Here is a 27,422-nt window from a genome sequence, read left to right as displayed (position 1 = left end):
ATGAGCAACAATTATGAAGTTACACTGTAAGTGTATAAATTAGGCCAGTGGAAGTTATGTTATTTAGGTAAATAAATACAAAGCTTGTTTTGTCACATAGAGTCAACAAACCCACTGCCACCCAATTGGTGGTCACTTGACATTTAGACATATGCCGATTTAAATATATGAATTCAAGTTGAATCTGACAGTAAGAACTTGAATGGCTTCCTTAGAAAAGTAAATGCCTTTCAGATTTATTTTAAAGTAGAAACCACTGTCTGAAAATAGTTTTTAAAGTGAATAATTTTGTTATCTTAAAAATTATCCAAGTTTTTGAATGTTCTGTTACTGGCATTAATCTATTCAAATAACATCTTACATATTTTTGTAGATTTATACGACGAGAAAAAGAAATTGCTGAAACTAGATTTGAAGTGGCTCAAGTTGAGAGCCTGCGATATCGACAAAGGGTTGAACTTTTAGAAAGAGAACTGCAGGAACTTCAGGATAGCCTAAATGCTGAAAGGGAGAAAGTTCAGGTATGTACCCTAAGCTCGAAGAAGGTACTTGTTAAATCAAGAGATGTACTCATTTCAGTTCCTGGTAGCATAAAATTTAGTTTGAAATAAGCATTCTTCTTAAACTCGTAAGTTCATTAGATGTTAAACATTGGTGCAGTATAGTGATAAGAGACTTAATGATAAACAAGACTACATGGTTTCAAGTTCTAGTTCATACTGTTTGATGTGTTACTTGGGCATCTTATTTAATGTCCTTGTCTGTAATATGAGGGTGATAAAAATAGAATTGAGTTAGTGCACATGAAACTTTTGAATTATGTCTGGTGCACACAGAGTGCTTAATAAATTTCAGTTATCTTTATTTACTACTTTAATTGTCATTATAGAAATTAGTCATCTACCAAAAATGGTTGAATTTGCTATGGAATTTTCTTTTTCTCAGCAGAGGTGTACAATGTAGTCAAAAGAGTCAACCAAAGTGGGGAAAAAAGGTGTTTGGTGAATGTATGACCACAACACAAGCTCAACTGTGTCCACTCAACAACCAAAAGCTTATTACTGTGTAACCTCATTCTGAGGAGATGCAATAATATAACTCCACATCTAGAAAGAAGGAAATTAAGACCTTGAATCATTTATGTTCTTTTAACTGATAGATAGTTGGAATGGCTACTAGAGAGAAACCATGAAATAGGAGAAAGTGGTTAATTGAACAAGTAGACTTACGGGATTTACATTTTCAGACAGAAATGAAAAGTTACAGAATTACGTCCTATTGAGAAAACAACTCAAATTCAAATATCTCACTATGGAAATAATAAACAGACCCTCTGATTCAGTGGAGCTAACACTTGCAGGAAAGAGCAGAATCAGGGTTTCTAATGAAGATTGTATATTCCTTCAGTCTCCTGTGTTTTCTTTGCTGTTCCTTTGGACTACATAAAGGCAAATAATACTACAAAATATCCAGCTCAGCCAAGCCTAACATACAAAGGGAGAGAGTCAAGAAGTAACCTAAGTTATATCAAAAATAATGTCTGCCCAAGTCAAGCAGTGTAGCCTGACAACCATGAACGATGGCTTTAAAAATGGTAAAGATATAAAGTAATACATGCAAAAACTAGATAATTGTACTCAGAACAGAAAAACTGTTCTTCACACTGAACAAGTATTCAGTAAAACTGCTCAGAATCAAAGTGATGAAATAATTGAGTGAAATGAAAGAGTTTCTGAAAAGGGGGGAAAACTGAGGACCAAAATAACATCATTTTAGAACTGTTCCTGATTTCAGTGTAGCAAGAAAAAGAATAGAAACAGGAAGATAGAGGGCTGGATTAATGTTTTTACCTAATGTAAATATTTGTTGGTGAGATTTGTAGTATCTTTTTACTTTCATCTTTTATTTTCTTGGCATGTTTGAACTCTGTAATTGGCACGAATCTCAGAAAAATAAACATGTAAGACTCCTAAAAATTGTTTTAAAAGTTGACATTTAAATCCTTTTTATTTTTATAGGCAAGATTAGAGCTGGTAGGAAAACATAGACCTTAATCTATTGGTATATGTTGCTGTACACATATGTTTGAAATCTTCAGGTAACTGCAAAAACAATGGCCCAGCATGAGGAACTGATGAAGAAAACCGAAACAATGAACGTAGTCATGGAGACCAATAAGATGCTGAGAGAAGAGAAGGAGAGGCTGGAACAGGATCTACAGCAGATGCAAGCCAAGGTTTGTAATTTACAAATGAAGAATAGAGAGACATATTTTTAGTAATGTTGTAAATAAATTTTTGCATCAGATATTAAAAGAAAATACTGAAACCATTTTCAGGTCAGGAAACTGGAGTTAGATATTTTACCCTTACAAGAAGCAAATGCTGAGCTGAGTGAGAAAAGTGGTATGTTGCAAGCAGAGAAGAAGTTATTAGAAGAAGATGTCAAACGTTGGAAAGCACGTAACCAGGTAAATTTAGTCAAACCCATTCCAAAACATAAAAACATGTTGATTTAAAAATAATAGGGTAAAGTTTAAGAGGATAAAAATATTTGATGAGCTAGTGGGAAGTATTTTATATTGATCAGTAAAAGTCTGACTTGTTTGTTACATATACCTATGTGTCAGGCATTAAGCTTATAACTAAATTTTTAAAGTTTTGGTTATACTGTCTGTATTTTTTAAAAAAGCTAAATTGTCTATTTGTATTCCAAATTTAGGCTTTTGCTTTGTCTTTAAAATGTTTTTGTACATGAGAAATGGATTTATATAATTCATTGAAGCACTTTAAGAAGACTTGTTCACTGCAATATTATGGGGGGTGGGGGCAAGAAGACAAAACCATATAGCATAGTATGTTTGGCTTCCCTGGTGTCTCAGACGATAAAGAATTTGCCTGCAGTGCAGGAGACCTGGGTTCAATCCCTGGATTGGGAAGATCGCCTGGAGAAGGGAATGGCAACCCACTTCAGTATTCTTACCTGAAAAATCCCTTGGACAGAGGAGCCTGGCAGGCTACAGTCCATGGGTTCACAATGAGTCGGACACCACTGAGCAACAAAATACACCCACACATTGATTCAGTTCAGTCACTCAGTTGTGTCTGATTCTTTGCGATCCCATGGACTGCAGCACACCAGGCCTCCCTGTCCATCACCAACTCCTGGAGTTTACTCAAACTCCTGTCCATCACGTTGGTGATGCCATCCAACCATCTCATCCTCTGTCATCCCCTTCTCCCACCTTCAGTCTTTCTCAGCATCAGGGTCTTTTTCAGTGAGATAGTTCTTCACATCAGGTTCCCAGAGTATTAGAGTTTCAGCTTCAGCATCAGTCCTTCCAGTGAATATTCAGGACCGATTTCCTTTTGGATGGACTGGTTAGATCTCCCTGCTGTCCAAGGAACTCTCAAGAGTCTTCTCCAACACCACAGTTCAAAAGCATCAATTCTTCGGTGCTAAGCTTTTTTAATAGTCCAACTCTTACATCCATACATGACTACTGGAAAAACCATAGCTTTGACTAGACAGACCTTTGTTGGCAAAGTAATGTCTCTGCTTTTTAATATGCTATCTAGGTTGGTCATAGCTTTTCTTCCAAGGAGCAAGCATCTTTTAATTTCATGGCTGCAGTCACCATCCACAGTGATTTTGGAGCCCCTAAAATAAAGTCTGTCACTGTTTCCATTGTTTCCCCATCTATTAGCCATGAGATGATAGGACCAGATGCCATGATCTTAGTATTCTGAATGTTGAGTTTTAAGCCAACTTTTTCACTCTCCTCTTTCACTTTCATCAAGAGGCTTTTTAGTTCTTCTTCGCTTTCTGCCATGAGGGTGGTGTCATCTGCATATCTGAGGTTATTGATACAACCTCACATACTATACACACACATAGTGTGATTAGAAGCTGTAGCTCTGTATTCAGAGAAGAAGTTGGAAATCTGCCTTACCTCGTACTAGCTATGTGCTTTGTGAAAATGAGGACATTAGTCTTTCTCAGACAATTTTTCTTGATTTTGTAAATGACATAATCACCCTATTCATTTTATAAAAATTAAATAAAGCAGTTCACCCAGCACCTAGAAAATGCTCTAAAGAACTACTCATATCTGAATAGGATTTTAAAATTTAGAGCCCCTTCATGCTTTTTTATTCACACAAAGAGTCTGAAAAATCCAGAAAGGATAATCTGCCCAAGCCTAGATATATTTGTGTTAAATTATGCTGCCTTCTTTTCTGGTTAATGGAATCAATTGCATGTAGGATTATTTTCATTTTCTTGTTTTGTTTGTAATGCATGATGAACTTTTTTTCCCTATATATGTTACTTTAATAAAATTGTGTATGTAATATTAAAAGCTTATAGATTCTTTGGATCCCTTTATTTGACTCTGTTGTAACTATTCTGAAATGTTCCTTTGCAGCTGTGAAAAATAATGAATAATGAATCATATTTACTTTGTTTTCCCCTTTCATTTTGGCTAAACCTCTTAGCTAAACAAAGGAACTAAAGCTTTGATTTTATTTTCTTATAATTTGATGATTGATCACTATGTATGCAAGCATCTAATGTAAACATAATTAGATACTCTGACATTTTAATATAGCACATTAGTTTCATAAAATTGTGTTATGCATTGTTCCTATTCTAGCATCTAGTGAGTCAACAGAAAGATCCAGATACAGAAGAATATCGTAAGCTGCTTTCTGAAAAGGAGGTTCACACTAAGCGTATTCAGCAATTGACTGAAGAAATTGGAAGACTTAAAGCTGAAATTGCAAGGTATATGGACTAATCTCAAATTGTATACAAAACTTGGACAATCTTAAAGAAGTTTGCTTCAGTCGTGTCCGACTTTGTGCGACCCCAGAGACGGCAGCCCACCAGGCTCTCCCATCCCTGGGATTCTCCAGACGAGAACACTGGAGTGGGTTGCCATTTCCTTCTCCAGTGCATGAAAGTGAAAAGTGAAAGTGAAGTCGCTCAGTTGTGTGTGACTCTTAGCGACCCCATGGACTGCAGCCCACCAGGTTCCTCTGTCCATGGGATTTTCCAGGCAAGAGTACTGGAGTGGGGTGCCATTGCCTTCTCCGACACTTTCTTTAAATGTCATAAAAAAGAAGAGGAACACACAGCAAACACTGTATGTGGCCTACAAAACCTCTAGATTTTGCTATCAGGCAGATGTGGATTAAACTCTGGGTACCATATAGAGTAAAAGTGTGCATGTTACTTATAGCTCAGTTTTTCTCATCTCTAAAATGGGTATATATGGCATGTGATAAGTCAGTCACATTTTTCTAAAGTACCACAAGTTCATAAGTTAAGGAATTCTCTTTTGAAGTGTGTGTGCTTTTCTTAGAATTTCCTAAATAAAACACACACTAAAGGAACACAATAAAAATATAACTTTAACAACCCCATGGACTGCAGCCTACCAGGCTCCTCCATCCATAGGATTTTCCAGGCAAGAGTACTGGAGTGGGGTGCCATTGCCTTCTCCGAAAAATATAACTTAAAAGGTTTTAAAATTTGAAAAGTCTCAAATATTTAGTCTTTCTACTTTATCCCATCTGTTTTGCTTAGATCAAGTGCATCTTTGACTAACAACCAGAACTTAATCCAGAGTCTAAAGGAAGATTTAAATAAAGTAAGAACAGAAAAGGAAAACATCCAGAAGGAGTTAGATGCCAAAATAATTGATATTCAAGAAAAGGTTAAAACTATTACTCAAGTCAAGAAAATTGGACGTAGGTACAAGACTCAGTATGAAGAACTTAAAGCACAACAAGATAAGGTATTTCTGAAGTGGTTTTCTTTTTATATATTCTTTATATATATGATTTTTTGATATATACAGTTTTGGTCTACATAATTTATACAATTTTATGTATATTTAGATATATGGATATGCATATTTGGATGAGTCTTACAAAAACCTTATTCATAATATTTAGTTATTGGTTTTTAATCTTATATGTGATATTTTATTTAGTTTAAGATTAGGTCTTTAGTATGTCCTAAAATGAACCATAAATTCGTAAAGAAATAATAGTAAATGCTACACATTTTTATTTAGTTTCCCAGTTTCAAATATTGTTCTTTTCAAAACTATTTTCTTGTAACTCATTAAAGAACTCATTTAGCTGATTAAAATGATATTTATCAAAAAGTGCTAGTTCCTTGTAATTGATCAGGTTGTGTTACTTTAATTTTCTGTGTTAACCATCTATCAAAAAGAATTTTTAAATCTTTGTTTTACTTTAGACTTGATTTTTATTTTTGATTACCAGTGGTAAAGAACGTGTATATTGACTTGATTGTGTATTTAGCACTTGTTAGACTAGAAAATATATGAAGAAAAAATTTCAAAATTCTTAGCCCTCGATTAACCACTATTAATACTTTAATATGCTTTCCTTTACATATGAGTGATTTGTTTTTCTGGATAATTCTGTGTTAAACAGTGCGTAATCACTTTGATTAGCTGGTTAATACCCAGTAGTATGGAAAGCCCTAACCTATTTAACTAATAGCTTACTCTTGGACATTAAAGTTGTTTTATAGAAGATTTATTTATGAATACCCTTAAAGGTAAGTTTCTTTATATACTTACTATTTTCTTAGATGAATTTGCAGAATTACTGAATATAAATGTGCAAGTGTATTACTACTGTTTGTCATCTTAGGTCATGGAGACCTCAGCTCAGTCTTCTGGAGACCATCAGGAACAGCACGTCTCAGTCCAGGAAATGCAGGAGCTCAAAGAGACGCTAAGCCAAGCTGAAACCAAGTCAAAGTCACTCGAGAATCAAGTGGAGAACCTGCAGAAGGTATGAGCAGAAGAGAAGTGAAAGGTGTATGTTCCTAATTGTTTCCTTGTTGAAAAGCTGGAAAAATACAATGAAATATAATTCAGTCATAAAGGAATTTTGAAAAAAGAAAAATGTGTTAAACACTGATACTTTCTCTTATTTTACGGAAACATGTAATTTTTCTTTGAATGACTTATGTATGCAGATAATACCTAATCATCTTGCAGGTGTCCACTCACTTGATTACCGTTTTATATTTATACTTTTATTTAATCTAAACAGATTAATAAGTTTTATGCTTTAACTCTATAGGGGATGTAGTTATATTGATTTGGCTAAATTACATGGTTAATACTTTGTCTTGCTTTAAAAAAGACTTTATCTGAGAAAGAGATAGAAGCAAGAAGTCTCCAGGAGCAGACTCTGGAGCTTCAGTCTGAACTTGCACGACTTCGTCAGGACCTTCAAGATAGAACCACACAGGAAGAGCAACTCCGACAGCAGATAACTGAAAAGGAAGAAAAAACAAGAAAGGCCATTGTAGCAGCAAAATCAAAAATTGCACATTTAGCTGGTAAGTTTCTGAATGCTTTATGATTCGAGTTTGATGGTGAAAGTTGGTTATTTGATACAGGCTTACAATTAAATGGGAAAGAAAAGTAAATACTGCCAAGTAACTTCTGTGTATGTGTTTGCATACTTTAGATATTAGGTTTATTTAATTGGATTCAAATTACAGCAGTTTTAATTCTCAAGTAATAAGGATATCCTTAATTTATGATGTCTTTCTTAATTGTTAACTGATAGTAGATAGGGAGTACAGCTGTCCTTCTGTTTCAGTGTGTAACTATTACTGCCTTCTGATGGTAACCCTTTGGGTCCATGGTATACTGTCCAGAGGCCTTCTGTAAATTCTAGGCAGCATTCTCAGTGAGTTTTCTGTACCTCACTCATGGAGGCCCCATTAGCCCTTCAGGGAGAACATCATGTCAGCTGTATGAGGATCCCAGTGCTACAACACTCAGGGCCTTACTGCACCTTGCTTACCAGTCTGGTAGTAGGTAAATAAAATGCCAAGTAGGTTGAATTTTATTATGAGCAGTTTTTTAAAAATGGCAACTTCATTTTTAAAAAACAAGTTTCTTAATTATCCTAGAGTACCTTTTGCTGTAAATTATATGAAATGAAAATTTTATAGTCTAATATATTAAAAATACTTAAAGTCCATGTAAAAGAGCTCCTGCTGACTAGTTTATGGTAGATCCTTTATCTTTTTTGAGATCTTAGTTAGGAAAAGCTGAGTGTTTTTTTTTTATTTTGGAGTATATTTTATATTGGAGTAATAAATACATGTATAAAACCTTCCTTATTTAAATGTAGAGTATACCAGAATTATTGTAGATGCTAAAGTTCAGGAATAGAATCCAATACAGCCTTTGAGTACTTACCAAGTACATAAATATTTTTTGTTTCCACTGTTTGATTATGATATTAATATAACGATGTGGTTACTTTAGGTGTAAAAGATCAGCTAACTAAAGAAAATGAAGAGCTTAAACAAAGGAATGGAGCCTTAGATCAGCAGAAAGATGAACTGGATGTTCGTATGACTGCTCTTAAGTCCCAGTACGAAGGTCGAATTAGTCGCTTGGAGAGAGAACTCAGGGAGCATCAAGAGAGACATCTTGAGCAAAGAGATGAGCCTCAGGAACCTACCAATAAGGTAATCAGCCAGTTCTGTTTAAATGGCAAATCATTTTTTCTCTGTACATTTTGCTTGAAGATGTCTAGTGATTTAGGAGCCTCTGTCAGAGAGAATTAACAATAAAAAATTTTGATGGCATTGTTGGGTGGACTCTTGTAGGTCTGGCGCAATAATCCGTAGTTTTCTTTCTCTAGGTCCCAGAGCAGCAGAGACAGATCACGTTGAAAACAACTCCAGCTTCTGGTGAAAGAGGAATGTGAGTTTTGTTCTTTGACAGTCTGTTTATAGTCTGTTTCCTGCTTTTCTTTTAAAATACAGGGAGGACCTAGTCATCTTTGGGGAGAAAAAAAGTTTGCGTTATAAAATTATATAGTTGAAGAGCAAGAGGCTGAGGTGAGACAGGTTCAGTAATCAACAGTTAATATGTTCTGCTTGTCAGAATGCACCACTGTAGAGTATCTCTAGTACAGTTTCTAATGCTTAACTTCAGAACTTCTTCAATAAGAGTTTCGTAATATTTAGTGAACAAAAAATATAAAATTGTACTTACTGTCTTTAAATAACCCTAGCGGTCTACAGTCCATGGGGTCGCAAACAGTCTGACATGGCTGAGCAACTGAACAACAGTAGTACTTACTGCCTAATTTTTTTCCTAATCTGCCAAAAATCTACTCAAAGCAATGTTAGGAAAACAGTTAATAAGGTTTGAGTGCGTATTCAGTTCAGTTCAGTTGCTCAGTCGTGTCCTACTCTGCACCCCATGAACTGCAGCATGCCAGGCCTCGCTGTCTATCACCAACTCTGGGAGTTCACCCAAACTCATGTCCATCGAGTCGGTGATGCCATCCAGCCATCTAATCCTCTGTCGTCCCCTTTTCCTCCTGCCCCCAGTCCCTCCCAGCATCAGGGTCTCTTCCACTGAGTCAACTCTTCACATGAGGTGGCCAAAGTACTAGAGTTTCAGCTTTACCATCAGTCCTTCCAAAGAAACCCCAGGGCTGATCTCCTTCAGAATGGACTGGTTGGATCTCCTTGCAGTCCAAGGAACTCTCAAGAGTCTTCTCCAACACCACAGTTCAACAGCATCAATTCTTGGGCTCTCAGCTTTCTTCACAGTCCAACTTTCACATCCACACATGACCACTGGAAAAACCATAGCCTTGACTAGACAGACCATTGTTGGCAAAGTAATGTCCCTGCTTTTGAATACGCTATCTAGGTTGGTCACAACTTTTCTTCCAAGGAGTAAGCGTCTTTTAATTTCATGGCTGCAGTCACCATCTGCAGTGATTTTGGAGCCCCCAAAAAATAAAGTTGGACACTGTTTCCACTGTTTGCCCATCTATTTCCCATGAAGTGATGGGACCGGATGCCATGATCTTCATTTTCTGAATGTTGAGCTTGAAACCAACTTTTTCACTCTCCTCTTTCACTTTCATCAAGAGGCTTTTTAGTTCCTCTTTACTTTCTGCCATAAGGGTGGTATCATCTGCATATCTGAGGTTATTGATATTTCTCCCAACAATCTTGATTCCAGCTTGCGCTTTTTCCAGCCCAGCGTTTCTCATGATGTACTCTGCACACAAGTTAAATAAGCAGGGTGACAATATACAGCCTTGACGTACTCCTTTTCCTATTTGGAACCAGTCTGTTGTTCCATGTCTAGTTCTGACTGTTGCTTCCTGACCTGCATATAGGTTTCTCAAGAGGCAGGTCAGGTGGTTTGGTATTCCCATCTCTTGAAGAATTTTCCACAGTTTATTGTGATCCCCATAGTCAAAGGCTTCGGCATAGTCAATAAAGCAGAAATAGATGTTTTTCTGGAACTCTTGCTTTTTCCATGATCCAGCGGATGTTGGCAATTTGATCTCTGGTTCCTCTGCCTTTTCTAAAACCAGCTTGAACATCTGGAAGTTCACGGTTCACGTATTGCTGATGCCTGGCTTGGAGAATTTTGAGCATTACTTTGCTAGCGTGTGAGATGAGTGCAATTGTGCAGTAGTTTGAGCATTCTTTGGCATTGCCTTTCTTTGGGATTGGAGTGAAAACTGACCTTTTCCAGTCCTGTGGCCACTGCTGAGTTTTCCAGAGTTGCTGACATATTGAGTGCAGCGCTCTCACAGCATCATCTTTTAGAATTTGAAATAGCTCAACTGGAATTCCATCACCTCCTCTAGCTTCGTTCGTAGTGATGCTTTCTAAGGCCCACTTGACTTCACATTCCAGGATGTCTGGATCTAGGTGAGTGACCACACCATCATGATTATCTTGGTCGTGAAGATCTTTTTTGTAGTTTTCCTGTGTATTCTTGCCACCTCTTCTTAATACCTTCTGCTTCTGTTAGGTCCATACCATTTCTGTCCTTTATTGAGCCCATCTTTGCATGAAATGTTCCCTTGGTACCTCTGATTTTTTTGATGAGATCTCTAGTCTTTCCCATTCTGTTGTTTTCCTCTATTTCTTTGCATTGATCACTGAGGAAGACTTTCTTATCTCTCCTTGCTATTCTTTGGAACTCTACATTCAGATGCTTATATCTTTCCTTTTCTCCTTCGCTTTTCACTTCTTTTCTTTTCACAGCTACTTGTAAGGCTCCCCAGACACCCATTTTGCTTTTTTGCATTTCTTTTCCATGGTGATGGTCTTGATCCCTGTTTCATGTACAGTGTCATGAACCCTCGTCCATAGTTCATCAGGCACTCTATCTATCAGATCTTGTCCCTTAAATCTATTTCTCACTTCCTTATAATCATAAGGAATTTGATTTAGGTCATATCTGAATCGTCTAGTGGTTTTCCCTACTTCAATTTAAGTCTGAATTTGGCAATAAGGAGTTCATGATCTGAGCCACAGTCAGCTCCTGGTCTTGTTTTTGCTGACTGTATAGAGTTTCTCCATCTTTGCCTGCAAAGAATATAATCAGTCTGATTTCGGTGTTGACCATCTGCTGATGTCCATGTGTAGAGTCTTCTCCTTTGTTGTTGGAAGAGGGTGTTTGCTATGACCAATGCGTTCTCTTGGCAAAACTCTAGTCTTTGCCCTGCTTCATTCCGTATTCCAAGGCCAATTTTGCCTGTTACCCCAAGTGTTCCTTAACTTCCTACTTTGCATTCCAGTCCCGTGTAATGAAAAGGACATCTTATTTGGGTGTTGGTTCTAAAAGGTCTTGTAGGTCTTCATAGAACCGTTCAACTTCAGCTTCTTCAGCGTTACTGGTTGGGGCATAGACTTGGATTACTGTGATATTGAATGGTTTGCCTTGGATACGAACCAAGTACTGCATTTCGGACTCTTTTGTTGACCATGATGGTTACTCCATTTCTTTTAAGGGATTCCTGCCCACAGTAGTGTATTAAGGTAATAATTACTGGACATTCACTTCAGTAAGCATATGTGCTTTACTTTTGATGGAGTATTTGTACTTTATAAGGAATGTTTGTATTACTTTTTGTGAATTATTATTTTCACATTTTTCTTTGCATAAGTGCCAGCATGTCAGACCCACCAACAGCCAATATCAAGCCAACTCCTGTTGTGTCTACGCCAAGTAAAGTGACAGCTGCAGCTATGGCTGGGAATAAGTCAACACCTCGAGCTAGTATCCGCCCAATGGTTACACCTGCAACTGTTACAAATCCTACTACTACCCCAACAGCCACAGTGATGCCCACTACACAAGTGGAGTCACAGGAAGGTAAGTAAAATAATAGCAGATCTGATTGAACCGACAGTTTTCTTAGATTTATTATGAGAAGATGAGTGTAATTCCAAGGATAAATGAGACTTCCCACTAAAGCTAACATCAGACGCCATAGTAAAAGTGGGCAGTTAGTATTTTCAGGTGTGTGCCTCCTGGGTTACTTGTTAACATAGCATATTTCCTCCCTCCATCATTTTTGCTTTGTTTTGTTTTCAAGCTAAAGAAAGAGGGAAATACACCCTTATAAATATATGTCATCTTTTTCAGGACCATGTTTTTCACCTCTGTTGGCTAAGAAGGATGATATGAAATCCACTTTGGAAAACTGTATTAACAGTGATTCATCCTAAACATCACTTCTTCACTAAAGCTATCTGATCTTTTCATTTTTTTCTCCACTTTGTTCCCATGTCACTTTCTTAGTCATTACAGCACTTAACCACATTTTACTCAGTTGAATGTTTTTTGTGTTTTTTTTTAATTCCACTTGATTGAGCTTCTCAAGCATAGGAATTTTGTTTTTCATTGTTTTAATTCCTTTACCTAATCTCAAGATAGGTGTCAGTAAAACTTTACTAAATACAATTCCCATAGGTTCTTAACAGAATTTTAGAATTCAGTAAATTATTTGTGTTTAAAAATATATAAAATTATATGTGCTATGAAAGGACAGAATATTTCATTTGAACTGCATTCAGTAAAATGATTATGAGATATATTACCAGTTAAACTTAATGGTTATTTTATATCAATTGAAAGCAAAATGATACTTAAGTCTCTTTGTATCATTTTATTTGGTCTTCATTTAAAAAGAACAATGGATGTAAAAACAGTTTCAGGTATTTACTTATTTAATTCAACCAGCAATTTACTGCACACTACCTTATCTCTCACACAGGCAATACAAAGATGCATAATACATTTCTTTTACCCTCAGTGTTTTTATCTGATGAGTGATGAGAGGTCTGTACACAAATATCTGTGCACAGTGTCACCTGTAACAGAATAGGGAAGGGTAATCCCAACTTTGGTAAGAACAGAAACCTTAATGCATTGGATGCTATAATTGTTTTTCAGCTATGCAGTCAGAAGGGCCCGTGGAGCATGTTCCAGTTTTCGGAAGCACGAGTGGATCTGTCCGTTCTACCAGTCCTAATGTCCAGCCTTCTATCCCTCAGCCCATTTTAACTGTTCAGCAGCAAACACAGGCTACGGCTTTTGTGCAGCCTACTCAACAGAGTCATCCTCAGATTGAGCCTACAAATCAAGAACTATCCCCAAACATAGTGGAGGTGGTTCAGAGTTCACCAGTTGAGCGGCCTTCTACTTCCACAGCAGTATTTGGCACTGGTAAGACTAATTTTAAAATGAAGGTAGAGTGTTCTTGTGCATTTACAGTTTCTTGAGTATATTATATATCCTGAATATTCTTTGTACATACTTGTTTTCTGTCGGGTATTAAAGGAGATGACTGTATTCCTAACATCTTTATGTTTACTGCTGAATTCTAATTTAGGTCACCGATTTTTGTCATTAAGATCTTTCTTCCTTTCCAATTATTTCATCACTGATTTTAAATGTGGTACAACCCATAACATCTTATATGTACAGTTGACCCTTGAACAGCACAGATTTGAACTGCATGGTCCACTTATATGTGGATTTTTTCAGTAGTGTGGTGTTTCAGAACACCATAGCAACTACACATCCTCAGTTGCTTGGATTTGCAGATACAAAGAATGGCAAATTTGGAAGGACAGTGCCCCTCTCCCCTAAGTTGTTCAAGGGTCAGCTGTAACTCAGTACAAGTCCTGAGAACTAAAAGATACCTAAAAAAAGATCACGTAAGAATTGTCAAATCTTAAACATATAAGGAAGTTTTTATTTGTCCAAGGAGTCTTGAGATTTATAAATTATAAGAAGGCCCTATATAACCTTTGTGAGTAGCAATTCTATAGTAATACAGTCACAGTGAGTTAGATGTATTACTGTAAATGTTGATTGGCTTTATTAACCAAAGGTTTAGTTGATAGTATGAGACCATTGATTCAGAACATAAATTTGTCTTTGTTTACAAAGACCAAAAAAATTTCTCTTTGTTTACACATAAAGTGGCAGGAACAGATTTTGTTGTTCTGTCCAAATAAATGTTTGCTGTGGTTTTTGTTTTTTAGTTAAATGATCAAGATGTTTTCAGATTAACTTTAAATTGAGCTGTTATGCTGTAATTCAAGATTTAAATTACATAATTTCACAGTTTCAGCTACCCCAAGTTCTTCTTTGCCAAAGCGTACACGTGAAGAGGAAGAAGATAGCACCATAGAAACATCAGACCAGATCTCTGATGATACAGTGGAAATGCCTCTTCCAAAGAAGCTGAAAAGTGTTACACCTGTAGGAACTGAGGTATGTAAAGGTCTTTCTGTTTATTTTTACTTCTACCAATAGAAACAAGATACTCTTTCAGTTACAACATTATTAAGTGAATGGAGGTTTTAGGGGTCAAAATCCAGAAAATACTGCTGTTAGTAACAATGTTTCCACTGACAGCCCTGGTAGTATTATGTAGCATTGCCAGTACTGTTCTATATTCTTTTCATATGTTTTATTGAATTTCCAGTTTCCATTTTAAAATCACAGTTATAGAAACATAGAATGAATTCCATTTCAGTTTTGTTTTTAATTCAAAGAATAAGTTTATAGTCTCATGGGTGTTTTAAACTGGTATCTGCCATTTTTACCCTCTAGTTGACCAAAATGGTTTTCCTTCATTTTCTTTTGTTTAGGATAAGTTGTAATGAATTATTCTCTTGCAAGCATTGAGACTACTAAATTCATTTCACTGGCATGTAGTTAGTTAATGTTCATTAACCTTATTTTGTATATACCAAAGAAGAATGTGATTGGTTATATTTTCATAAGTAAATATAAGTGAACATTTCTGATGTATTGTTTCATAAAATTACAGATTTGAGTTTTATTTTATCGGGAAACCTAGCTGAACAAGTGTTGCTTCATCTAGTGAATTGATACGATTCACACACATTTATATGTCCTGATTCAGGAAGAAGTTATGGCAGAAGAAAGTACTGATGGAGAGGTAGAGACTCAGGTATACACCCAGGATTCTCAAGATTCCATTGGAGAAGTAAGTAAAAATACTGAAAGTAAAGTAAACAAATGATTGCTTGAATGAAGTGAGCTTTGACAAATTGAAATATTCTTTGGACTTCTGTTTTCAATATGCTTCTTTTATATTTAACAAAATATTAGAATTGCCAATACAATTTCTACTTTGTTTTACTTCTGATTATACCTGCCTGCTACATTTTATTAAAGAATTATGTTTCTTTATAGAAGGCACAAACTTTCTAAGCTAAGAGTTGTCACAAGTAAATATTATCCACTCTTGTTTATTTGAAAGGACGAGCTGGTTGAGTCTTGCATTTATCCATAGTGCTCATTTATTGGTCCTCTGTTGTTCCCCTCTATTGCTTCCCTTACTAAATTAACTGAAAGGAAATGCATTTGTATACATCTTCATCTTTTTAACTCTCATTGAGGCTTCTCCAGAAACAGCCTGACGAGTGGAAATGCATAGACTCTGAAGATACAAACTCTAGCTTTTGTTCATTACTTTACCACTTAGAAGCTGCATGACTATAAACAAGATGTTAATTCTCTTTAAGCTTCAATTTTCTCATCTGTTGGAATACCTAAAATAGTCTTACAGAGTACCTAAAATAGTACCTGCCATATATTAGGCACTCAGATTAATACTTTCCTCCCATTCCTCTGCCCTACAAATTGAGAATTCATCATTTATAGCGTGTGTGCACACATGTGCATGTACTCAGTTGCTCAGTAGTATTCGACTTTTTTTCAACCCCATGGACTGTAGCCTCCAAGGCTCCTTTGTCCATGGAATTTTCCAGGCAAGAATACTGGAGTGGGTTACCATTTCCCTCTGCAGGGGATCTTCCCAACCTAGGGATCACACCTTTGACTCTGGCAACTCCTGCATCAACAGGCAGATTCTTTACCACTGTACCACCTGGGAAGTCAATTTATACTAATTTATTTGTAATAGTATAACAGTTAACATAATTCATTATTATATGCCAAGTGTAGTTAAAATATTTGCATTTATTAAATAATTTAATCCTCATAATAGATCTGGTCACAACCCTGTTTTATAGGTGAAGAAATCAATGCCTAGCTGAGTCATGTACCCAAGTTCTCATAGCGTTGGAGCTAGAATTTAATCTCAGATTGTCTGTTTTTCATTTGTCTTGTTAAGCTTGAAACAATACTTTCTCTCTGGGTAAAGTTTTAGGATCACTATTCTAAAATTATTTTATCTGTATAAAATAAAGAAATTGTTTCAGGCTAATCACAAGTAACCACAGATTGCAGGTAAATACTAGTTTCAGTCAGTTCAGTTCAGTTCAGTTGCTCAGTCATGTCCGACTCTTTGCGACCCCATGAATTGCAACGCGCCAGGCCTCCCTGTCCATCACTAACTCCCGGAGTTCATTCAGACTCATGTCCATCGAGTCAGTGATGCCATCCAGCCATCTCATCCTCTGTCGTCCCCTTCTCCTCCTGCCCCCAATCCCTCCCAGCATCAGGGGCTTTTCCACTGAGTCAACTCTTCGCATGAGGTGGCCAAAGTACTAGAGTTTCCGCTTTAGCATCATTCCTTCCAAAGAAATCCCAGGGCTGATCTCCTTCAGAATGGACTGGTTGGATCTCCTTGCAGTCCAAGGGACTCTCAAGAATCATCTCCAACACCACAGTTCAAAAGCATCAATTCTTCGGCGCTCAGCCTTCTTCACAGTCCAACTCTCACATCCACACATGACCACTGGAAAAACCATAGCCTTGACTAGACGGACCTTAGTCGGCAAAGTAATGTCTCTGCTTTTGAATATGCTATCTAGTTTGGTCACAACTTTTCTTCCAAGGAGTAAGCACCTTTTAATTTCATGGCTGCAGTCACCATCTGCAGTGATTTTAGAGCCCCCAAAAATAAAGTCTGACACTGTTTCCACTGTTTCCCCATCTATTTCCCATGAAGTGATGGGACCAGATGCCATGATCTTCATTTTCTGAATGTTGAGCTTGAAGCCAGCTTTTTCACTCTCCTCTTTCACTTTCATCAAGAGGCTTTTTAGTTCTCTTCACTTTCTGCAATAAGGGTGGTGTCATCTGCATATCTGAGGTGATTGATATTTCTCCCAGCAAGCTTGATTCCAGCTTGTGTTTCTTCCAGTCCAGCATTTCTCATGATGTACTCTGCATATAAGTTAAATAAGCAGGGTGACAAGATACAGCCTTAACGTACTCCTTTTCCTATTTGGAACCAGTCTGTTGTTCCATGTCCAGTTCTAACTGTTGCTTCTTGACCTGCATATAGATTTCTCAAGAGGCAGGTTAGGCGGTCTGGTATTCCCATCTCTTTCAGAATTTTCCACAGTTTATTGTGATCCACACAGTCAAAGGCTTTGGCATAGTCAATCAAGCAGAAATAGATGTTTTGCTGGAACTCTCTTGCTTTTTCCATGATCCAGCGGATGTTGGCAATTTGATCTCTGGTTCCTCTGCCTTTTCTAAAACCAGCTTGAACATCAGGAAGTTCACAGTTCATGTATTGTTGAAGCCTGGCTTGGAGAATTTTGAGCATCACTTTACTAGCGTGTGAGATGAGTGTAATTGTGCACTAGTTTTATAGATGCATTGATTTTCTAATGTAATTTTTTCAAATTTCCTTGACTACAAACAAAATTAAACCTCCAAGATGAATAAATGGCATCAGTTTCATGTATCTCTCAGAGAGGGTCGTACCTGAAGAACATAACAATTTTGAAATAAGATGTGAATTTTGGTGTTATTGCCAGACTTGGTTAAATTATACTAAAATATTTTGTACAGAGCATTTACTTTTGAGATTAACAAAATTGTCTGTGACTCAGAAGTGCCATTGGACTGCATTCTGCCTTCTAGCGCTGTCTGCTCTGTGTGAATATGTGGCAGTTCATTTTTCTAATTTTCTGACAGTGAAGCAGATGTTCTTTGTAAGTGTTGTTTTTCTTGAAATAAGCATGTCAGTTTGAGTTACATTTTTAATTATATCATGACTTACTCATTTTTTCCATTACAGTAAACATAATCTTTATGAATGATTTAGTTCATAAGGCATTGTTTCTGCCTTGTATACCAGAAGATTTTGGAACTCCCTCGTGATTCAGTGGTTAATGCTCTGTGCTTCTACTGTAGAGGGTGTGGATTCTATCCCTGGTCAGGGAACTATGGTTCCACATGCCACGTGCCACAGCCCCCCTTCCCCCCCGCCAAAAAAAAACAGATTTTGCTGAGTACTGAACTAAAAAGTAAACAGTTTTTTCTAAGAAATATCAAAAATAAATTATGGTTTATTTCAGTAGCTAAAAATATGAAATTTTTAGAGTAAGGAAATACTGGTGTATCTTTAATGTTGTTTGAAGACTTAAGACAGGGTGTTTAGAAAGGGGGAGAAGTGTTTGTAAAAAGATAGTTGTAACAGTTTGTCTTATTTAGTGTGTTTTACAGATGGTTTCTGGTTTAGGGAACATTTTTTGTCTTTTTTTTTTATTATATGTTGCAGTTCCATGGATATTCTTTTTTCTGACTTTGGTTTGCACTGTTAACTCACTGTGTTGGCTGTTGAGCACTTGAAATGCAACAAGCCCAAAGTGAGATATTCTTAAATATGAAATATACATTGGATTTTATAGATAAATTACAAATTTTAAAAGATAAGATGAATAATTCTTATATTGATTCCATGCTGAAATGATTTTTGGCTATATTAAGATTGTTATTAAAAATGGATTTCACTTTTTTTTATGTGACTGCTAAAAAATTGTAAATTATACATGTGAAATGTATTGTGGCTCACATTAAATTTCTGATGGACAACATTCATCTACAGTACCACCCTGGTACCTTTGACACATACACGTGTCTGTGTGTGTGTGTGTGGTCTATCTTTTTTATTGAAGTATTACCAAGTTGGATTGAGAATAATCTTTCTATAATAAGATAGTAAAGAGACCCAAAACATTTATTTTGAATTAATTCTGCTTTTGAAAACATTTTTTAAAATAAAATTCTCATAGCCCATTAGTATTCTTTAGCCTTTACTTATATCTACAGTATGTCACTGATAGTTTTAAGTATAATTGACTATTATTTATTCATCTATTTTTTTTACTTTTAAAGGGAGTCACCCAGGGAGATTATACACCAATGGAAGACAGCGAAGAAACCTCTCAATCTCTACAAATAGACCTTGGGCCTCTTCAGTCAGATCAACAAACAGCTTCATCCCAAGATGGTCAGGGCAAAGGAGATGATGTCATTGTAATTGACAGTGATGATGAAGAGGAGGAGGAGGATGAAAATGATGGGGAACATGAGGTGAATTTGATTTGAAGTCATTTATTGTTTTAAACTGAAATTCTGATTCCCTGTCACTTTAAGTAAATTGTTATGCTTTTCTTTTATCCTGATTAGTTCTGAACTTAACATTTGGTAGTGAAATTTGCATGGAGCAAGTGATGGAAAATCTCATTTGTTTTAATGATTACTAAGTCCTTTAGGATTTGTTAGATTAATTAATCTTAAATCTCACTGATAAGTGACTAGATTGAACTGTAAGCACTATGGTTCTGAAAATAAAAGGATTGTTTTTTATTTTGTGGAACCCTCATTTTTCTTTTCAAAAGAAATTGAAGTGTGAAGATAATTATTTTTTAAGTGAAACTTTGCATTTTGTTTTGGGTGTTAGTTCAGTATCGACACCTTCTTTTTTGATTCTTTTATTAATCTAGGTATTAATCTAATTAAGCTAGGTATTTAAAAGCTCATAGTACAATGTCACCATTTTCTCATTCAATGCCACATTTTAAATTTAGGATCATAGTGGACCACTTGACATTCATTTGACACCTAGAAGTTTTTATCTTTCAATTGATCTCATACGGACTGTTGGAACTCGGAGTTGACCATTAACAATACTAATTCCAGTAAGCATCACAGTTTTGCTTCTTGATGCCACTGAAGACTGAATTTCATATAACTTTCAGGACAGCTCCTGTATCCTCATCAGTGTAGTGTCACTTAAATTTCTAATCATGGTATCAAGATACTGTAGAACATGTATACCATATCCTGTACCTTTATTTATACTTGGGATTTTTTGCAAGGATTATGAAGAAGATGAAGACGATGACGATGATGATGAAGACGACACAGGGATGGGAGATGAGGGTGAGGACAGTAACGAAGGCACTGGTAGTGCAGACGGCAATGACGGATACGAGGCTGATGATGCTGAGGTAACGGCTACAGTTTGGACCGTCATTTTCTTCAGGAACTTGCTTGGTACTTTCCAAGAGTATAAAAGTCCTGTATTCTCAGAACACTACAACTTTTCATGTCTTTGGATTTTCTGTTTGTTTCTACTGTCGTTTGGTTAATTATTGCAGATAAAATCACTTGATTTATTTGCATTTAGCATTCATATTTTGTTTTCAGGGCGGTGACGGGACTGATCCAGGTACAGAAACAGAAGAAAGTATGGGTGGAGGTGAAAGTAATCAGAGAGCAGCTGATTCTCAAAACAGTGGTGAGATTCTGTTTAGTTTTCCTTTTGTTGTTTTTGTCTCTTTTTAATTGAACACTTTTAATATTTTACTTAATTCAATATTTTAGCTAACATTTTCTAAACTAAGATTATGCTTAATTATCACATAGGTAGTAAAACTTAGTAAACTGGCAAGGAAAAGATTGGCTCTTGTTCCTGCTTTGTCATATTAGTCTCATAAAAGTCTGTTGTGTTTATATCTAAATGTAGTCATTATACTATTTTTTTCTACCTCATTGGAATGCTGTGAGATTCAGACTTTTTAAATCTATAAAGTATTATAAATGCCATGTGTTGCTTCTGCTCATAAGTATAAAATTAAATCAAGGACTTCTAATAATAGTAATAGCAGTTCACAACCAGGAGAGGTCAGTCTAATCAAGCTGCATGTTTCAAGATTGGTGGGTATCAGTTTTAAAATATTGTCCAGTTTTCCGATGAATAAGAGACTTTTTCATCAATAGAGCATGCCTTTCATTAATTCTTGAAAAGATCAGTCCTGGCAATCAGCTAAAATAGGCAGTAAAGTATAGAATTCATAGAAAATAGTTTTCTTTTAGAATCATTTTTAAATGTTTTTTGAAGACTCCGTGATCATCTGGTTTTGATATTCTGGTTTGAACAGATAATACTGAGCCAAAATCAGTAGTAATATAATAAAAAACCTTATATATGTAGACTAGTGGGAAAACAGAATATCTGAGTTTTTGTGTAGGCCTGTGTATAAAAATGTAAATGGTATTCTCATTTGAATTAAGGAAAGGCAGGCAGTCTTTTCAACTTTTAAATTTTTTAAGAGAATGAATATTGAACTATATAATGAAGAATAGTATTGCTTTTTAAGGGAGCTAAGGAGATTAATTGTAATAATTTACATCTTTAAAGCATTTTATGGATTTAAGAAATACCTTTTTTGTGTCACATAATTGGGTTATAGAGGGAAAGTTTTTGCCTAATATTATCACTGAAAGCTAAGTCATGTGAGCATGAGTGTTCATAGCCTTTTTTCCTCGATACAAAACATGACAGATGCTCATTGATTACTTGTCGGGGAAATTCTTACAATAAGCTTACCAGGTTTTAAGTACCAGTGAAGAATCTGAAAAACAGAGGCAAAGTGATATAACCAGGGTAAGAGTTAAAAGGTAGTAAGTGTTAAAATGTTTATCTTGTGTTAAGCTAAATGCTTTCTGTCCATTATTTGAAATCTTCAGAAAAATGTTTCTTGTGGGTTATATTTTTGTTTCATGAACCAGCCAAAGAAATAGAAGGAACTTGCTTAAGGCAGTACAGCTGTTAATTGCATACCTGTTATCTGTGGGTCTGCCACACCTCACTGTTTTTTTTATGAAAATATTAGTTAGGTGAACATTCATAGTGGTAAGATTTATAGTTCTAGCGATTGTCCAGGTTACCTTATTGTAAACTTAATAGTTCAGAATAAACTTCTCTTTTCCTATAGGCGAAGGAAATACTGGTACTGCAGAGTCCTCTTTTTCCCAGGAGATATCTAGAGAACAGCAGCCATCATCAGCATCTGAAAGACAGACCCCCCGAGCCCCTCAGTCACCAAGACGCCCACCACACCCGCTTCCCCCAAGACTGACCATTCATGCTCCACCTCAGGAGCTGGGGCCGCCAGTTCAGGTATTTAAAGTACTAGTCATTCTGAACATTTTATTTTGAAAAATGCTGGGTTTTTTCTCCCTTTCTTTCCATTAGCTATTACTTTGTTTTTCCCCAGGAATTAAGTGAACTTTTTAATGTTTTGGTACATTTTTATAAAATTTTTGAGCTGAAACTAATCTCTGAATTATTTTCCCTGAAATATGACAGACGTGGACTTTGGAAAAGCAAGGCTTGCTAAAGTCGTGTATAAGTTGAAATGATTATATTCAGAGAAAATAAGGGTCTGCTGTTTCTACAGGTTAAAATAGAAATTTTTCTTGGATTTTAATTAAATATATTTCAGCAGCTGACCCATTTGTTTTGAAGGTTTCTTTCTCCAAGGTGCATGAGTTCTTTTTAAAAGAAATTTCTGTTCTTAACAGATCTTTTTTCTTCTTTTTTGGAATCACACATATTAATACCCACTGTTCAAGTTCGATAGTGTGCACAACCCTTTACATGTGACACTCTTTGCAGTAGGATTGGACGTCTCTATCAGCAGCTCTTGAAGAAACAGCTGGAAAAGTACAAAGGATCTATTAATCATGTAGCTTGAGTCTTACTTTGTAGTCTACCGAACACTGTCAAGGGTAGATTTCACCAAAATACCACTGGTGGAGATGAATTTTCTCATTCTCTTAAAATATAAAGTCTTAGAGGATTGTTTATGGTTCCTGCAAATGTCACTGTTTACAAAATAAATTTCTTTAATACTGGTACAAGATTAGTAGCAGTTTAAGAAAGGTTCTAATGATTACATTAATCTGCTAACGTTTCAGTTACTGTATTACCAGCCTGATAAGCTGTATCTGTTAGCGTTTGGTGTTTCTTTCATTGCCTAATTCCTTACATGAAATTCCTTTCTTGACACAGAGAATTCAGATGACTCGAAGGCAGTCTGTAGGACGTGGGCTTCAGCTGACTCCAGGAATAGGTGGCATGGCAAGTACCTCCCTCTCATGTGAAAGTGGTTTATTTGTTCAGCAGTTATTTGTCTTGTCCATACGTATGCTCCTATCATGCCTGCTGAGTACTTGTTTTCTGTCTTTTTTAGCAGCAGCATTTTTTTGATGATGAAGATAGAACAGTTCCAAGTACCCCAACTCTTGTGGTGCCACATCGTACTGATGGATTTGCTGAAGCGATTCAGTAGGTTAATGAGATAGAACCATACTTTGTGACTAATCAAACTCTTTCTCTCTTAACTTGATTATATTTGATGGATACAGTATTTGTTAAGTTCTGTGCTGGGTACTAAACACTTGAGAGTAGAAGGGTTGAGAATGTAGTGTTTGAGAAAATCATATCTAAATGAATGAAATACAGTTGCTTCCATCAGGAATTTAAAATTTAAAGGCAGTATAACAGTGGTTAAGAGCATGGGCTTTAGAGTTAGAATGCCTGGCTTTGAAACCTAGTTGTACTGCTTACTTACTATATCAAGTTATGTGTATTCTCTGTACCTGAGTATCTTCATTTTATTAATGAGAATAACACAATATTTCTTACCTTATAAATTGTTAGAATTAAATGAATTTATGTTACCATATTTATATAATATCACCTGCACATAGTAAATGCTTTATGTCAGATGTTGGTGAAAGTGTTAATAATTATAGTCATCATAATGGATAATACTGTTGTGTAAGCTAAGCTTATGCACAACTAATGATAATCTTAACACTCTAGAATAGAGAAATGAGCAAGAAGCTTTGTTTATAAAAATGAAGGGGTGATTTTTATCAACACATAGGAAAAAGAATCAGAGGACTTAATGGGGACAGCATTAAATCAAGTCTTGAAAAAAAATGCCTGAAGCTTACTGAGCATTCCCATGAATCAGTATTTTAATCTTCATAACTGTGAGACTGATCATACCATTGTGGTTATTGGGTCTTTAAGATCTTTTTTTGTATAGTTCTGTGTATTCTTCTGTGATCACTCACCTAGAGCCAGACATCCAAGATGAGAAGTCCAGAGGGCCTTAGGAAGCATCACTACGAACAAAGCTAGTGGAGGTGAAGGAATTCCAGTAGAGCTATTTCAAATCCTAAAAGATGATGCTGTGAAAGTGCTGCATTCAGTATGCCAGCAAATTTAGAAATCTCAGTAGTCACCACAGGCCTGGAAAAGTACAGTTTTCATTCCAATCCCAAAGAAAGGCAATGCCAAAGAATGCTCAAACTACCACACAACTACACTCATCTCACATGCTTGCAAAGGCAATGACACCCCACTCCAGTACTCTTGCCTGGAAATCCCACGGACGGAGGAGCCTCGTAGGCTGCAGTCCATGGGGGTCACGAAAAGTCGGACATGACTGAGCGACTTCACTTTCTCATGCATTGGAGAAGGAAATGGCAACCCACTCCAGTGTTCTTGCCTGGAGAATCCCAGGGACGGGGGAGCCTGGTGGGCTGCCGTCTATGGGGTCGCACAGTCGGACACGACTGAAGCGACTTAGCAGCAGCAGCACACGTTTGCAAAGTAATGCTCAAAATTCTCCAAGCCAGGCTTCAACAGTATGTGAACTGAGAACTTCCAGATGTTGAAGCTGGATTTAGAAAGGACAGAGGAACCAGAGATCAAATTGCCAACATCTATTGGATCATAGAAAAAGAAAGAGAATTCCAGAAAAACTCTATTTCTGCTTTATTGATTACACCAAAGCCTTTGACTGTGTGGATCACAACACACTATGGAAAATTCTTAAAGAGATGGGAATACCAGACCACCTGACCTGCCTCCTGAGAAATCTGTATACAGGTCAAGAAGCAACAGTTAGAACTGGACATGGAACAGCAGACTGGTTCCGAATTGGAAAAGGAGTACATCAAGGCTGTATATTGTCACCCTGCTTATTTAATTTATATGCAGAGTACATCATGCAAAATGTCAGGCTGGGTGAAGCACAAGCTGGAATCAAGATTGCCAGGAGAAATATCAATAACCTCAGATATGCAGGTGACACCACCTTCATGGCAGAAAGTGAAGAAGAACTAAAGATTCTCTTGATGAAAGTAAAGAGAGTAAGAAAGCTGACTCAAAACTCAACATTCAGAAAACTAAGATCATGGCATCCAGTCCCATCACTTTATGGCAAATAGATGGGGAAACAGTGGAAACAGTGACAGACTTTATATTTTGGGGCTCCGAAATCACCGCAGATAGTGACTACAGCCATGAAATTTAAAAATGCTTACTCTTTGAAAGAAAAGCTATGACCAGTCTAGACAGCATATTAAAAAGCACATTACTTTGCCAACAAAGGTCCGTCTAGTCAAAGCTATGGTTTTTCCAGTAGTCATGTATGGATGTGAGAGTTGGACCATAAAAAAAACTGAGCGCTGAAAAATTGATGCTTTTGAACTGTGGTGTTAGAAAAGATTCTTAAGAGACCCTTGGACAGCAAGATCAAAGCAGTCAATCCTAAAGGAAATCAGTCCTGAATCTTCATTGGAATACTTTGGTATTGAAGTATAGTCCAATACTTCCAGTACTCCAATACTTTGGCCACCTGATGTGAAGAACTGACTCATTGAAAAAGATCCTGATGCCGGGAAAGATTGAAGTTGGGAGGAGAAGGTGATGACAGAGGATGAGATGGTTGGATAGCATCACAGACTCAATGGACATGAGTTTGAGCAAGCTGCTGGAGTTGGTAGTGGACAGGGAAGCCTGGCGTGCTGCAGGTCGTGGAGTCGCAGAGTCAGACACGACTGAGTGACTGAACTGAACTGTGAGAATAGATACTGTTATTTCATTTGCAGATAAGGAAACACAGAGATGCTAACATATTGACTAGATTTCAGACAGCTAGGAAGTGGCAGTTTTTCATTTCAAACCAGTCTGGCTCTGGAACCTATTTTTAACTCCTGTGCTGTACCACTCCTTCTGAAGGATAAGAAGGCTTTTCATGTGGAAGTGTGTATGTTTAATTGTGGCTGAAATATCTGTTGCAAGATATGTACTTAAAGAATAGAAAAAGTTTCTACAGAAATGGGAGCTGATTAATTTTCTAAGGTATGTGATAATACATGGCTGTAGAACAAGTTTTAAAGTTGTTCCGTTAACCGCAACTCACCTCAGGTAACACAGTTTGACAAGCCCATTGATCCGTGTCAGCCCCACCCTTCTAAAAGTCAGCCAGTCAGAAACACTCATCTAAAAAACTGCTCGGAATTTAAGTTCCTTCTAATAGAAGGAGACAGATTTAAAATTTTACCTGATAGAGATTGTCCTTAACTAAAACAATGATGGAAACAGGAAATAGATTCAAGAGCATAATCCATAAACGAGGGTACAATCCATACACATCAATAGCTGGCTAGCCAAGGAAGATTAGGGTAAGGAGTGGGCAAAGAGTGAGATAATGCTATTTTATATCCTGGATTATGGGCAGAAAGCTGAATGGTAGTGTTATTAGGGCAGGGAGAAAACAAATTTCTAGCCAGCTAATAATTAAATCTTTTCTAGACCAACACTGAAAACTGAAACAAAACTTTTGTCATGTTTTTACTCGTTTTTTGTTATATCTCATGTTCAGTTTATGTTGCTTTTTATGTATCTACATAGTGATTTCTAGCAGATTTGAGAAATGTGAGGCATAGGTCAGGAGAGCTGGAAGCTATTATTTATAAATCATATTTATATAAATCAAATGAATCCCATGATTTATATTATTGCTAAGTTCTTGACAACTGATATTTTGAAGATATTTTCATATATGAGAATTTCTTTATCAATTTTATTTTCAAACTGTTTTCCTACTTTCTTTTTGTTTATTCTCCCTTCTTCCTGTTTTCTTTCCATTATTGCAGTTCAAGCAAGGTAGCTTTAAAG

General features: G+C 36.4%; 1 protein-coding gene across 1 annotated transcript in view; it reads left to right on the top strand.

Annotated features, from left to right (window-relative positions):
• Positions 1 to 27,422, top strand: part of TPR (translocated promoter region, nuclear basket protein) — a 63,680-nt gene that overhangs the window by 28,037 nt on the left and 8,221 nt on the right. The window contains exons 28-46 of the mRNA XM_069544140.1: positions 374 to 521; positions 2,099 to 2,236; positions 2,339 to 2,470; positions 4,655 to 4,785; positions 5,590 to 5,800; positions 6,693 to 6,836; positions 7,194 to 7,392; positions 8,336 to 8,541; positions 8,718 to 8,779; positions 12,009 to 12,217; positions 13,301 to 13,573; positions 14,481 to 14,629; positions 15,288 to 15,371; positions 19,487 to 19,684; positions 20,473 to 20,604; positions 20,804 to 20,894; positions 22,375 to 22,559; positions 23,454 to 23,522; positions 23,635 to 23,729. Of these exons, the coding sequence (XP_069400241.1) occupies positions 374 to 521; positions 2,099 to 2,236; positions 2,339 to 2,470; positions 4,655 to 4,785; positions 5,590 to 5,800; positions 6,693 to 6,836; positions 7,194 to 7,392; positions 8,336 to 8,541; positions 8,718 to 8,779; positions 12,009 to 12,217; positions 13,301 to 13,573; positions 14,481 to 14,629; positions 15,288 to 15,371; positions 19,487 to 19,684; positions 20,473 to 20,604; positions 20,804 to 20,894; positions 22,375 to 22,559; positions 23,454 to 23,522; positions 23,635 to 23,729 (2,856 nt within the window). The remainder of the gene's footprint in view (positions 1 to 373; positions 522 to 2,098; positions 2,237 to 2,338; positions 2,471 to 4,654; positions 4,786 to 5,589; positions 5,801 to 6,692; positions 6,837 to 7,193; positions 7,393 to 8,335; positions 8,542 to 8,717; positions 8,780 to 12,008; positions 12,218 to 13,300; positions 13,574 to 14,480; positions 14,630 to 15,287; positions 15,372 to 19,486; positions 19,685 to 20,472; positions 20,605 to 20,803; positions 20,895 to 22,374; positions 22,560 to 23,453; positions 23,523 to 23,634; positions 23,730 to 27,422) is intronic.

This window comes from Ovis canadensis, chromosome 12, assembly GCF_042477335.2.
Source record: "Ovis canadensis isolate MfBH-ARS-UI-01 breed Bighorn chromosome 12, ARS-UI_OviCan_v2, whole genome shotgun sequence".
NCBI classification, from domain to species: Eukaryota; Metazoa; Chordata; class Mammalia; order Artiodactyla; family Bovidae; genus Ovis; species Ovis canadensis.
This window is presented reverse-complemented; position numbering and strand designations above follow the sequence as displayed.